Genomic DNA, 14,987 nt, shown 5'->3' with positions numbered 1-14,987 from the left:
AGGAGGGGGAGGAGGGAGAAGGAGAGAGAGAAAGAGAGAGAGAGAGAGAGAGAGAGAGAGAGAGAGAGAGAGAGAGAGAAGAGGGCTCTACGGCCCCCTGATATGCTGCTATGTGGTCCTCAGCCAGCTGGACGGCCTCATCCAGCGACATCGGGTGGTGGCACAGGAGCCATTCAGCCATCCCTTTCGGCAGTCAAGAGATGATGCTCCAGTACCACCAGATGCTTGAACATGAACTGCAATAAATTTCATTTGTTCAATTATTTCAACGAAGGGTATCTTTTAGGTGTGAGAGATCTCTGATTGGCTGCTATCCTTCCATGCACAGTCATTGTGCGGTGATGCTTTTACGTCGGTAACCCAATTAATAACTATCAATAAAAAGCTATAATGAAAAGAGCAAAAAGCCCACAAATGATAAATAAACCATAATTCATGCGAATGCTGTGTCCTCCTTCCATTTCCAATTTTCTCACCTGCTTATTTCCTCACCTCCCTAACCATCTTGGACTGATTGATTCCCCCCACCCCCTCAGCCTACTATGTAAGAGGAAAGCATCATCAATCTTTCTCTACCTTGACAGCATTCAACTGTGCCATGCTTTCCCATGTTAGGAGACAGAATGGACAGAGCCCTATTGATAACTCAATCATCATTGCTTGCCTGTGTGAGTGGAAACACTTGCCCTCATGAGCCTGAGGAAAGACTGTGGAATTCACTGGCTGATGAGTGAACCCCTGAGTCTACAGGGGCAGATTCAATGACAGTCCCTGAAGTCAAGAGCAAACACTGCTGATGGCACACTTGTCAGGCCTGTACAATTCATTGCTCATATTGCTGTAATAGGCTACAGCTTGGAGAGATTCCTCTGGATGTCAAACAGTATTGAACCCTTTTACAGGACCTGTCGCTCATATCACTTCTACATTTACTGTCCTGCAAGGCATCATCGGAAGCTTTAAACTTTCATATGTGTGGAAAGTATTTAGGCACATTAACAGCTAGTTTTCATAGCCACATACCTTAAAGTGTTGGCTACAAAACAATCTATTGAAATTATTACCATTCTTGCCCAGGAAAAAAGCTACAGTTAATCTGTATTAAAGCAGACACTGACCTTTTGTGACAATTTTTCTAATAGTGGGGCATGTGGTCACACATTATGGTGTACTGTGTCACAATTGGGGGCAGTGGGGGGGGTGGGTGGGGGTTTTGGGGCGGGGGGCAGTGGTGGGGCAGTGGTGGCTCAGTGGTTGAGGCTCAGGGTTACTGACCAGAAGGTTGGGGGTTCAATCCCCAGCACAACCAAGATGCCACTGTTGGGCCCTTGAGCAAGGCACTTAACTCCAGGTTGCTCCGGGGGACTGTTCCTGTAATAAGTGCTCTGTAAGTCACTTTGGATAAAAGCGTCTGCCAAATGCATAACTATAAATGTAAATGTAAATGTAATTGGGAAAAGGTAACTGTGGTTATGTGAGTGTCGCCGAGCGACATCTGTGGAGGGTGAGGCTGGGAGAGGAAGAGTGGTAAGGACTGATACCTGTGGGAAATCACCTATAAAAGCTGTTTTGTGTTGCAGTGAGAGCTGGAGAGGGATAAAAGGGTAGTCCAAACCGCCGGAGGGGAGAGAGAGACGCACGCAACAGTGATCATGTGTGCCATCATTTATGTTATGCTGGAAAGCAAATGTTTTTGTTACACTGCTAAGTGAAACAATTATGTCTATCATTGGACAATTTACCTGGCCCTCGCTTCCTCCTTCACAAGAAAACTAGTGAACTGTCACAGTAACATACAAAAATGCTCCATTCTAATAGAAAATCACTAATGTGTATATATTTTTTGCTTCTGCCTTTTTGCCAAACCCCAAAAGATTTAAAATAATAATGCAACACATTGGAGCAGAGTCAGTAAGTTCCTCCAACCCCTTGTAAACAGTTCAGTGACACAGAGCACAGATGCATGTTTAGTCTTTTATAGAGCATTGCTAGCTGTATTGGTGATTTACTGAAAAACTGCTGTGCAAAGGCTCATTATTGTACAGAAGTGTGGTTGCATGGAGAGAACCACTGAGAGCATCTGTCCATGCGTGTATGCATTTGTCTTAGTTCTGCTTTTGTATCAGGGTATAGACTTAACAGCATCCCACCCATTTTGCAGTCTGTAAACTTGTACATCCTCTCTTAATGCTGGCCGATCCCAGCAAACAAGAGGCATGAAAAATTCAGCCAATGTGCCCAATCCTAGCTCCAATTATGCATGAGCTGAATGGCTGGCTGAACAGAGCAAAACCCAATGCATACACTTTACATCCCGCAGCAACATGATCACGCGGGAAGTCGGCATGCTGTTTCCGAAAGTTCCGGTATCCTAGGATGGACAACAGTATGCCAACTGACTGACATGTTCTATCTCCCATCGGACATATTTGGAATGGCTCAACAACAATTATTTTCCCTTGTGGCACGACTGTTAGAGCGTTGCGTCAGTTGTAAAGGAGACCACAGTTCAATCCCTATTCAAATGAGGAAGTAATCACGTCTGTATAAACAATCACGAGCATAATAAGGAGGTTGCATTTTTATCCTTAACATTGCATTCTGTCTTTACCAGTGGCGGCTGCTGGTCTTTCAAAGAGGGGAAGCTCATTTTCGGCCTACATTATAAACTTATTTAAAAGTAAATTCTGCCCTACGTTCCTTTTCGAGAAAATGCACTGTGACTCTGTCGTACCAACTAGGCGTCTTTTCCAGTGACTTGACCAGTGTCTTCTCAATGGCCAGCAGAGCTAGGCTGCTTAAACGACCTTGGCCCATTGTGTTACTTGGCCCTTGTTGGATGATTCACTACTCTCATCATGTCCCCTAAATGACAGCTCCTGTCGGCCAAGCAAGGATGTTACATCAATAAGGAGGTTTAGGAAGGCCCTGTTTTGTTTGACTGTTTCATTATGTTTAGTCACTTGAATGCGAGCACCTTCATTGATTGCATGCTCAACCCTGATCCTGCCCATGCAACTTAATCTTGCACATGCACTCACATGTTCATTGCTCTTTTCATGTCTTTTATATGCCCTGTCAAAGTTAGACAGATCTCCAAACCCCACTTTTGACCAAACAACACATCCGTGAGATGGTTTCATCAAGAGGCATGGCCAGGAGTACATTTTATTTGTCACAGCACTTCCAGTCAGCCAGCTAACTTTGTCATACCAGGAGAGCTGAAAAGACCTGTTATTTTTCCCTATTTTTTGCACTAAATCAATCTTAGGTGTTGATCTGCCCTGCTGTTTAATTCAAATTTTTTCCTCGTAAGAAAGACTTTCAAATGGCTTCGCCAAAATCAGGTCGACAATATTAGCACCGTCTGCCATCGTGCGCAGTTTCACCCGTACGACGCTAGCCTAGCCTACTGTATGAATGAATGAATGAACGAACGAACGCTCTAAAACAAAATATATTAAACTTGGTAAAACTGAAACAAGGAATGTGGTGTATAATTGTGTGAAATGTATTATGCAAATTGACTAGCAATTTCGCCAAACAAATATAAAGAAATAGGTTGCAGCAGTTTGTCTTTCGACTACACTTAAGAAATCCGCGATGGGACTGAGCGTAAAATAGCTTCAGTGACTTCTTATAGTACAGATTCACTGTCAATCAAAAGGAGATGCAGTCTTTTGACAGATCCTCCAATCATCATGCGGAAGCCCGGAGTCCGGGCCAGCCCACTCCTCATTCACCCCCAGAGACGCTGAGCGTCCGTGGGCGGGACATAATCGCAGCATTTAGCCAATGACCGTCTATTTTTGGAGCACTGAAAAAAACTGTTCAGAGCAGCCCCATTGAAGTCAATGGACGCTCGGCTTCAACAGGGAAATGCACTGACGCTACGGGAATGTATGAGAAGTAAATCGAGTCAGCCGACCTGCTATATGTCATGTAGCTGATTCTGAACGAACTCGTCTTCGAGATGAACGTGTTCTAACGCATTTTTAATCAATAAATTGTTTACACAATAGTACATATTTGACCATTATTTTTTTGACATTATAGGGGAAGCTGAGCTTCCCTTGCAGTCTTAAAGAAATCCCCACTGGTCTTCACTAATGGTTATGGTTAAATTTGGGTTTTGGTTAGGGGTAGATTAAATAAAATAAAATTGACAACTCCATTCACTGTTTTACACCCTGTTCAGCTGAAAACAGTTATTTTTACAACTGGCATCTGGCATCCTCCCCTGGAAATAAATGGATGTCACATTTGTTTATTTGCTCTGACATACTCACCACTTTAGCCTCTGGAGGCAGTATTTAAAAATTTGGTCAACATATACCGATTTCGGCTAAAGAAAAATCGGCACACACTTGCCGAATTTTATGTGAGATCAGGCTGCCCATTGTAGCTCTGACTTCCAGGCTGGATCTGTGTGTGCTCAGACACACACTGTCTACAGAGCACTACACGACAGGCATTCAAAAGCCCTACAGCTCCTCCCGAACTGCAAATCTGCAGTTAAATTCAGACAGGGCAGAGGGCAAATTAGAAAATGAAACATACATGTGCATGTCACATATTGGTAATAGCACATTATTAATGGAAGAGAGAAATCTTCAAGTCTTTTCGCCTTGGTTAGAATGAGCAGGTAATAGGTAAGGAATACAAATAAATGTGTATGTGAGGAGGAAGTGTTGTTTGGAGACTTTGTTGTGCACTCAGAGCACAAACTGAACATGGAACTGGTTGTTTATGAATCTAAAACCAGAATTAGTTGATGGCTCACACACATCTGAAAACACATAAACGCAAACACCACACTTGCAAACAATATGCGCGCGTGCAGCCATGCACTTCTAATGTTTATTCTGTGTAGATGAAAAATTAAATCTGTGCAGAAGGCTCACTAAAAATATATGGAATAAAGCTAGAGATTTCTTGAATCAGAGCTAAATGAATGGACAGGGCTTCAGCTGGATTTGCATGTTACATTTTTTTTTTCAATATGGAACTGAAGCTGTGAGAAATCTTGTAATTGAAAGGACTGTATCCATGAACAGTACAGAGATTTAATGTTTGTAGCAAAACGTACTAAAGCCCACAGAGGCCATGCATGAATTATTATGTTTCTGCCTTGTTTACAAAATGATCTCATGCTGCTTCAAAATGTTCATGTATCCTGAAATCAACCCCATACTGCCTAATTACTGACAAACACCCCATCTGACATTTTTGAATCAATGCAAACATGTTCGCCTTTCCCTGTGGTGCAACATATAATGCAAGTTGTGGTCCCATAAAAACTAGGAAGTAATCACGTTTACTCTGAGGCACAGGTTCTTGTCCCGTGCAAACCAGGAAGTAATTGCGTTAACATTAATAATGGTGAGCATGATTTGAAGGTTGCCTTTTTTCTCTAAAATTACATTTTTACTCACTGATGGTTAGGTTTAGGGTTGGGGTTTATGTTAGGGAGTATGATTAATAAAATATGCATTCCTTTAAGACTGTATTACATAATTTACAACTAAAAATACAACTTAATTTCACCTCAACAACACATACAGCTTCATCCACTGGCAGAAGTGATTCAAATTTCGGTAAGCACAGACCAATTTCACAAATATGCATAATTGCTTACCATTTAGTATGTCAAAAACAGTTTTCCAATGCAACTGGAATCATCTGTATTCATATTGAATATATATAATTATTTACATAAGAAATGTATTTGCCTGCTCAACTGAAATAGCTTTTGCTCAGCAATAACAAGATTAGAGGGAACATTGGGTAGTTTATGCCTTACCACCAAAGAAAGGGGCCTTTTCCACGACACCACTCCGATCAGTCCGGACAAAAGCACCTGAAACAAAAAGAAAATTGTTTTTATTGTAAGCCAAAAGAACAAAGCTGCAAGTCTCACTGGCTCAGATCAACACCAACGCTGTTGAATGAAAAGAACATCTCAGCACTACAAGAGACAGGAGGAAGAGCACTCTCTCACAGGTGACATTATCAATATTTCATGTGCAGGGAGTGATACGGTCATCTGGGTGTCAGAGGGAATTCTGCAGGAAGGGTCATGATGTAAAAAAGAATGAGCGTTTACACTTTTCTAGCAGCACCCAGACCCTGTTCTTCTATCTTTTTCTCCTTCACCCTTCATTACCCAGCAGCACTCTACTCTGAGGCAGTCTTTCTCTTTCTCTCACATACACACTCACCCTTTAACCCAGGGGTTAGGGATGGGTCATACCACTTATTTCAAGTCCAACATCGTCGATACAGATACCAATACCCATACTTCTATTACATTTCTTTTTTAGTGATTTCTTGGGATAAATGGATCATTTTAAATATTATTTTTAGTCATAATCGTCATTATTATAATTTTTTTTTTTTTACATTTGTGAGCCTAAACACAAAATTATTAGACTTCTGTTTGTTTACCCTTATATACATTAACCACGGTTTTACTACAGTAACTATAGTTTAACCATGGTATTTATACATAGATAACACAAAATTAACCATGGTTACTACTACAATATTACTGTAGTAAAACCATGGTTAACAATTTTTTTTATTACTTATAATTGTGTGTAATTAGAAATAATAATAATAATAATAATGTTAATAAGAAACAAGAAATATCACCTTTAGAAATCTTGTTATTTTAACGTGAATTTACTCCAGAAGCAGTGGTGTAGTAGTGTCTGAAGAGGTGGGCATACTGTGAATTTATGAAAGACCCTCCATAAAAAAAATCTTTAAAATTAATTTACACACACACACACACACACACACACACACACACACACACACACACACACACACACACATATATATATATATATACAGTACATATGTATAAAGTGAAAGAAATAAATTTACTTGTATTTATAGTCCCACATAAACTTGCAAAATGTATATCAGGGTAAGTTTCTTGCTGGCACGGTGTAGAGTTAAGAAGACTGCTAAGAACCATGGTATGGTAACTTTATGTTAAATATGTATTTAAATTAATAGGTGTCATTAATGCTCCTTTTAATAGGCTACTATGAAAATTGTTAATACTTTAATATAACTAACTAATAAACAAATTCATAATACACATAAAAACTGTTAAGCATTGTAGCTAATATGAGTGCAGTAATGTTCAAAATTTATGGTTTTATTTGTGTACTATTATGTGTTTTTCTGTGTAGTGAAGTTGTCTTCCTACTTAGAAATACAAATTGAAATGATTTGATATCACGAGATAAAGGCACCACTGACAGCAGTAAAAGGCAAAGATAAAAAGAGCATAACAAACTAGCAGGGGTGGATGGTTAACCAGGGCATTGCTGTGTGGTTGCTAACATGCAGTATTTTCACAAAGTTTAATTGCAAAAGTTAAATTTAAATGTAAAAATATACATTATTTATATATATATATATATATATATATATATATATATATATATATATATATATATATACACACACACACACATATACATATGTAAGGAATAATTGACGATGGGCCGTTGAATTATTGACAATATTGTGCATAATTTTTAAATAATTCAATAGGATGGAGTCAATTATTCAATTTATACCATGATTACCACACCTTAAGACATCATTCAGGGTTTTATCTCAAGATATTTTTTGTTTTTGTCCCTAAAACGCTCTTGTGAGAACTATTTTCTTCCGACACGGATTCAGCGTCTTACTCTGATACAGATAAAGCCTTTGTTGCTAGTTTGAAAACGTCACTTTTGAACTAGCAACAGAGGCTTGCGAGGTTTGCGTTGCTTTACTGGAGCACCTACTGGGGTAATAAGTTAATGCATTTGTGTGTGTGAGTTTGTTTTTGAGGGTTTAAAAAAGAGAAGCTCAGAAACTGAGAGATATCCCATGTGGGTTTACCTTAATTTGATGCAGCTCTCATCAGAAGTAACATTGCTTAAAAATCGCCAAGATGTAAGTTTAAGCACTTCTCAGCAGCAACCATATTTCTGTTGTAAACCTTAATAACGGTTTTCAACCTCACTGAGTGAGATGCAGGTGTGCGCTGGCATGACAGCTTTGTTTTTTGCTCTCAAGTAAATGTGTGCATAATGCATATATGTATGTGTCCACATGTGTGAGAGTGTGTAAAGAGAGGGGGAGGGTGAAGGTTTTTCCCACAGATATATGTTTATATATACACTCACCTAAAGGATTATTAGGAACACCTGTTCAATTTCTCATTAATGCAATTATCTAATCAACCAATCACATGGCAGTTGCTTCAATGCATTTAGGGGTGTGGTCCTGGTCAAGACAATCTCCTGAACTCCAAACTGAATGTCAGAATGGGAAAGAAAGGTGATTTAAGCAATTTTGAGCGTGGCATGGTTGTTGGTGACAGACGGGCCGGTCTGAGTATTTCACAATCTGCTCAGTTACTGGGATTTTCACGCACAACCATTTCTAGGGTTTACAAAGAATGGTGTGAAAAGGGAAAAACATCCAGTATGCGGCAGTCCTGTGGGCGAAAATGCCTTGTTGATGCTAGAGGTCAGAGGAGAATGGGCCGACTGATTCAAGCTGATAGAAGAGCAACTTTGCCTGAAATAACCACTCGTTACAACCGAGGTATGCAGCAAAGCATTTGTGAAGCCACAACACGCACAACCTTGAGGCGGATGGGCTACAACAGCAGAAGACCCCACCGGGTACCACTCATCTCCACTACAAATAGGAAAAAGAGGCTACAATTTGCAAGAGCTCACCAAAATTGGACAGTTGAAGACTGGAAAAATGTTGCCTGGTCTGATGAGTCTCGATTTCTGTTGAGACATTCAGATGGTAGAGTCAGAATTTGGCATAAACAGAATGAGAACATGGATCCATCATGCCTTGTTACCACTGTGCAGGCTGGTGGTGGTGGTGTAATGGTGTGGGGGATGTTTTCTTGGCACACTTTAGGCCCCTTAGTGCCAATTGGGCATCGTTTAAATGCCACGGCCTACCTGAGCATTGTTTTTGACCATGTCCATCCCTTTATGGCCACCATGTACCCATCCTCTGATGGCTACTTCCAGCAGGATAATGCACCATGTCACAAAGCTCGAATCATTTCAAATTGGTTTCTTGAACATGACAATGAGTTCACTGTACTAAAATGGCCCCCACAGTCACCAGATCTCAACCCAATAGAGCATCTTTGGGATGTGGTGGAACGGGAGCTTCGTGCACTGGATGTGCATCCCACAAATCTCCATCAACTGCAAGATGCTATCCTATCAATATGGGCCAACATTTCTAAAGAATGCTTTCAGCACTTTGTTGAATCAATGCCACGTAGAATTAAGGCAGTTCTGAAGGCGAAAGGGGGTCAAACACAGTATTAGTATGGTGTTCCTAATAATCCTTTAGGTGAGTGCATATATATATATGTTTAGCAGGGAAATAATTTTACAGTGCAAATTATGGTTACTCCATGGATGCTTGTGCATCAGATTCTGGAAATGTCCTTACTGAAACAAAAAATATTATGGGTTAGCAAATATTCAATCACGTATGAAATGAACATTCTGATTGGTGGATCAGCTTAGTCGGACTGTCTGTTTTGCCTGTGCCATCAGTTGCACTCCCACAGCTCCGTGTGCATTTATAGAATCTCTGTACACTTTAAAAAATATATATACGATATACAGTATACACAATTCAATCAATGGTGCTGCAGCATCGCGTTAGTAGATTGAAAAAGTTCCAGGTCAAAAGACTACTCATTGTTCTGGCAGCCATCCGTATCGTCAATTATTTCATTTGGGCATACGTGAAATCCTAAGAAAGATAGGTGGGCATACGGAGTATGCCTGTATGTGCCCTGGACTACACTACTGTCCAGAAGCCATTTCTCTGATTTTCTATCATTACCTCTACAAGGCACTGATCCTTCTTGTTTGAACAAGCCTTGTGACAGCACAAGCGCTTGTCTGCTTGTGTCTCTCAGCATGCAAGTTAAGATGAGTGGAAGAAGAAATAGTTCCCATCCTGCGCAAGTATTTGCTAATATACCTAATCCTTTTTATTTTACTTTGAAGCTTATGATTATTGTTCATGTTCATGGAGAGAAAAAATAATTAAATGAAAACATCACCAACATCTCCCGAACCGCTGCCTTGTCATTATTTTCTTCTGTGTTTTCCACCGTTGTGTGCAAATCAGTGCAATTATGGGTGCAAGCTCGTCTTTCATGTTGTTTATTGGCTTCTTATCATGAATAAACACTCTCGTTGGGTTTGTGAAATAAGATTGTAGTTTCATTCGGGCACAAATGGTCATGTGTTTGATACAGCTGGTCTGCAAACAGTCGTGTTTGTGCACTTGACTTTAGTGTAAACACATAACTCACATCTTTGTTTCCACATCTGTCTTTGGCGTGCACCACTGCTGTGCTGTGATTTAAACTGAACTCAGAATCGATTCAGAATTGAGTATGAATCGTGATGCATCGCTGAAATTTTATTTCCAACAGCTCTATATACATGCATTAACTGTTCGGCCCTCATACAGTCACGATTAGTCCAATCTGGCCCTTGACCTACAATGAGTCTGACAAATCTGCTTTAACCCATCATGTCCTGCAGGGCTCTCTCCCTTCTTCACACTCTTTCCCATGTTACGCTGCTGCGTTGAAATCACAACGCTGCCTCACACAAAACAGTTTGAGAGAAGGTGCAGAGCATTACAACTAGAATAAAACATTAGCAATAAAGCTGATGTTGTCAGCAGTTTAGAATGCAAATCAAGTTATGAATAATGATACAGAAGTCATTTAAATGCTTAGTATTTCATACAGTATGTTAAAGGATATGAATGCTGATTTATGTGCATGCTGACTTGTTCTAAGTCACTGATATTTGTTTGGTGGCAAAAGGAAGAGAGATTGGGGAATCAATCAATTTGAAGATTATAGGATTACTGTGTTTATTGTGTGCAATCACACACAGCTGTGGGATTAGCAATCATAAACATAAGGGAAAAGTGAAGAAGAACATAAAACTCTGATCAATATTTAATACAAAAATATCAAACACACAGTCTTTTTAAAAGACTAAAATGCGATTCTTATGAGCTACAACATGATTTGGTATGCTGACTGATTTACTGGGAGGTACAGATATGGAAATTGAAGGTTCACTAAGAAAGAATTATGCCCACTGGATGCAATGTTAACAGTTTGTATGAGTGGTCTGAATTATTTTATTACACAAATTATTTTATTACACGTTCAAATGAATAATGAGATTCAGATGACAGCGCAAAAATAGACCAACATTTTCACTGAATGTCATTTTATTGATGCAATTTCCCTTGGTTCTGTGTGATAACAATCTAGCAATGCTCTTTTCCATCATTTGATCATTATATACTCAACTACTACAGCCATAATGCCAGGCTATAACACACTTTTTCATCATTTGATAATTTTTTACTCAATTACTGTGGCCATAATCAATGGAAAGTGTACACAAACATCTCGTTTAATAAAATTGCTTTCAGCAGCCTATAATAGCACAACATTAATTGTGCAGGGCTAACAGCACAGAGTTTTGGGAATTAAGCACAATTGATAATGTGCATAATTTAGATATAAAGGAGCTGTGCTTGCACTAAAAATAATGACAGTGAATTTAAATATGCATGCTGCAGCAATGAACAATTGCATGTAGCAGCCAGTCAAGTTGAACTGTTAGTATTGTAAAGGATCTCCTCTTTGGGTTGCTGTTCCCCTCCAGACCAGCAGGGGGTGCTTTCCTTTAGCCTCCCATGCCATGCTCCTTCCAGGCCTGCAGATGGCACTTATACCTTGAGCTCTGTTCTCTCCACTCCTGCAGATTGCACCAACGCCCCTAACCCTGTTCAACTCTCTGCTCGTTGACCCTCATTCCCTTCACCTGTGTCTAGGCCTTTATAAGTCTGTTTGTTCACTGCCTTTGTGTTCAGTCTTGAGCCTATGTACCCTGTGCCTCCAGTGACCAGTTCTCTAGCTAAGTGTTTTCCTTATTATACCCTTTTGACCCTTGAGTCTATTTTTGTTTCCCTGTTTTGTGGAAGCTCAGCTTTCCTTGCTTATTTGTACTTAGCTCAGTGGTAAAACACCTAACACTTGAGCACTGCAGACCTGGGTTTGATCCCCGCCTACAGCAGCCTTATTACAGCATCCACTGAACCATGGATGCTTCTATGTTTGATGAAGACCCATGGAAGGGTCTTCATCAAACATAGAACGGATTCTTTCAGCCCTTTCAGATCAAGCTGCAACCATTCAGAGGCACAACCAGGCTCTGTCAGAGATCCTTCACCTTCTGAGTCACCAGTCTCAAGCCGCCTCATCCTGAGACCCATCTCCCGATCTTTCACCAAGACCTATACTTTCTTTACAGTCAGAGCCCAGACTGCCAGCCCCTGAAAGATTTGATGGCAGTCCTGAGAGATGTAGAGGTTTTATTACCCAGTGTACCTGGCCTTCCAGCTCCAGCCCAGCAGCTTTCCCGCTGAAAGTAGTAAAGTGGCCTACATCATTACCCTTCTCACAGGCAAGGCATTGGACTGGGCCTTAGCCTTATGGGACCAGAAATCTCCACTCACAGCCAACAGTCAAGACTTCATTTCTGAGATGAATAGAGTTTTCCTCCATCCAGCTAGTAGGGGAGATGTGGATCATCGCTCGCTTCATCTCTCTCAAGGTACCCGGAGTGCAGCAGAGTTTGCTATCGAGTTTCGCACCCTTGCCACGGAGAGTGGATGGGATCAACAAGCCCTGAGAGCTACCTTTCACCATGCCTTGTCTCCTGAGCTCAAGGACGAGTTGGCGTTCCGAGACCTTGCACCTGATCTTGAATCCCTCATTGACGTGGCCATCCGGGTAGACCATCGCCTCAGAGAACGGCAATAGGAGCGACAGCTGGAGATCAGATTGCTGGAGTCCGCCAGCCCTATTAAACTGCCTTCATCCCCTAGAGACCCTGAGGAACCCATGCAGCTGGGTAGAACCAGGATATCCCAAGCAGAACGCAACCAACTGATGAGGGACAGATGCTGTCTCTATTGTGGCAAGCCAGGTCACTTTCGCTTTGCATGTCCTGAGTTGTCGGGAAAAGCCAAATCTCGTCCAGGAGGAGGGGAGCCAGGGTGAGAATAGGAACCATCCCCTGCTCGACGACCTCTGGTTTGACCATCCATGCCACCCTTTCCAATGGCATTCATCATCATCAAGTTTGTGCCTTTGTAGATTCTGGGGCCGCAGGGAGTTTTATGGACTTTGAGTTGGCAAAGAGACTTTCTATTCAGCCTGCGACCCTTCAGAAACCCCTTAACATTACGGCAGTTGATGGCAGTCATCTAGGTTCCAGACAGGTTAGTCAATGTACCCCACCTCTCTAGCTAAGGGTGGGGCAACACCAGGAACAGATACAGTTCCTTTTGATTCACTCTCCTAAGCCTCCTCTAATTCTTGGCTTCCCATGGCTGACCGCTCACAACCCACACATTGACTGGTCCCGAGGGGGTTGTTAGAACCTAGGGAAACAACTGCCATGTCTCAGACATCGCCTTCTGTTGTACCCCTAATCTGCAAAGATCATTCCCAGAACCTTCGCAAGAAATCTCCAGGTGGAGTTGTACCTCTGTTCCCGAGACCCTGTCCATGGACGTCATGGCTCCTCTCAAGATGGAGCTGGCAAAACCCAAGTCTCTAACAAATCTTCCCGAGTTATCCCGAGTACCCCCGGCCTCACTGCCCATTCATAGGTCTTATGATTGCTCTACTGAACTGCTTCCTATTTCCTGCCCACCTCGTGGAAGGCTCTACTCTCTCTCTGGTCCTGAAAGATTAGCCATGGATAAATACCTCAAAGAATATCTGGACAGTGGATTCATCAGTCCTTCCACCTCACCTGCAGGAGCCAGTTTTGTCTTTGTTGAAAAGAAGGATGGCAGCCTCCAACCCTGCATAGACTACCGAGGTCTAAACCGTATTACCATCAACAATTGGTACCCTCTCCCCCTCATGACCACAGCTTTTGAGATCCTGGAGGGTGCCACCATCTTTACCAAACTAGACCTTCGTAATCCATACCACCTAGTTAGAATCCATGAGGGAGACGAGTGGAAGACAGTGTTCGACACCCCGACGGGCCACTACGAATACCAGGTAATGCCATTCGTCCTGGTAAATGCCCCAGCCGTCTTCCAGGCCTTTATTAATTATGCTCTCAGAGAGATACTGAATAGATTTATGTTTGTTTATCTGGATGACATACTCATATTCTCCCACAACTACCAAGAACACGTTCAGCATGTCCGGCAGGTCCTAGCGCAGTTGCTGAAGCATAAACTGAAGCTGGAGAAGTGTGAATTTCATGTTCCGTCAGTCTCATTCCTTGGCTTCTGTGTGTCCAAGGGCAGTCTCCAGATGGATCCTGGCAAGATTCGGGCAGTCTTGGATTGGCCCTGTCCAACTTCAGTGAAGCAAGTACAGCGCTTTCTACGCTTCTCCAATATTTATAGGAGATTCATTAGAAATGTTTGGTTACGTATGTAACCTCCGTTCCCCGAGGGAGGGAACGACACTTTGTGTCGGAGAAGCGACACTATGGGTCTCTCTTGAGCGCCGATATTCACCTCTGACCTATTGAAAAGGGCCAATGAGAGTTGGCAGTCAGTATTTGCATACCCCGCCCCCGCATACGGGTATTTAAGCGGGGCAAATACAGAAGTTTAGTCAGGATTTTTCTTAGGAGCCGGAAATGGTCCGGCCACAACAGTGGCTCAGTTCAGCAACATGGCGGAGGAAAGACACAACGTGTCGTTCCCTCCCTCGGGGAACGGAGGTTACATACGTAACCAAACGTTCCCCTTCTGTCGCTCTCTCCACGTTGTGTCGGAGAAGCGACACTAGGGGACCCATTCCAATCTTGCCATGTGTTGAATCGTGTACGTGAACTGCC

At 41.9% G+C, this 14,987-nt stretch overlaps 1 protein-coding gene across 1 annotated transcript in view; it reads right to left on the bottom strand.

The window, feature by feature from the left end:
- LOC127646933 (protein ENTREP2-like) overlaps window positions 1-14,987 on the bottom strand; it is a 205,060-nt gene that overhangs the window by 99,917 nt on the left and 90,156 nt on the right. Inside the window, exon 2 of the mRNA XM_052130920.1 lies at window positions 5,804-5,860. Coding sequence (XP_051986880.1) covers window positions 5,804-5,860 — 57 coding nt within the window. The remainder of the gene's footprint in view (window positions 1-5,803; window positions 5,861-14,987) is intronic.

This window comes from Xyrauchen texanus, chromosome 1 (assembly GCF_025860055.1).
Source record: "Xyrauchen texanus isolate HMW12.3.18 chromosome 1, RBS_HiC_50CHRs, whole genome shotgun sequence".
NCBI classification, from domain to species: Eukaryota; Metazoa; Chordata; class Actinopteri; order Cypriniformes; family Catostomidae; genus Xyrauchen; species Xyrauchen texanus.
The sequence above is the reverse complement of the archived record's forward strand: the minus strand, read 5'-3'. Positions and strand labels throughout refer to the sequence as shown.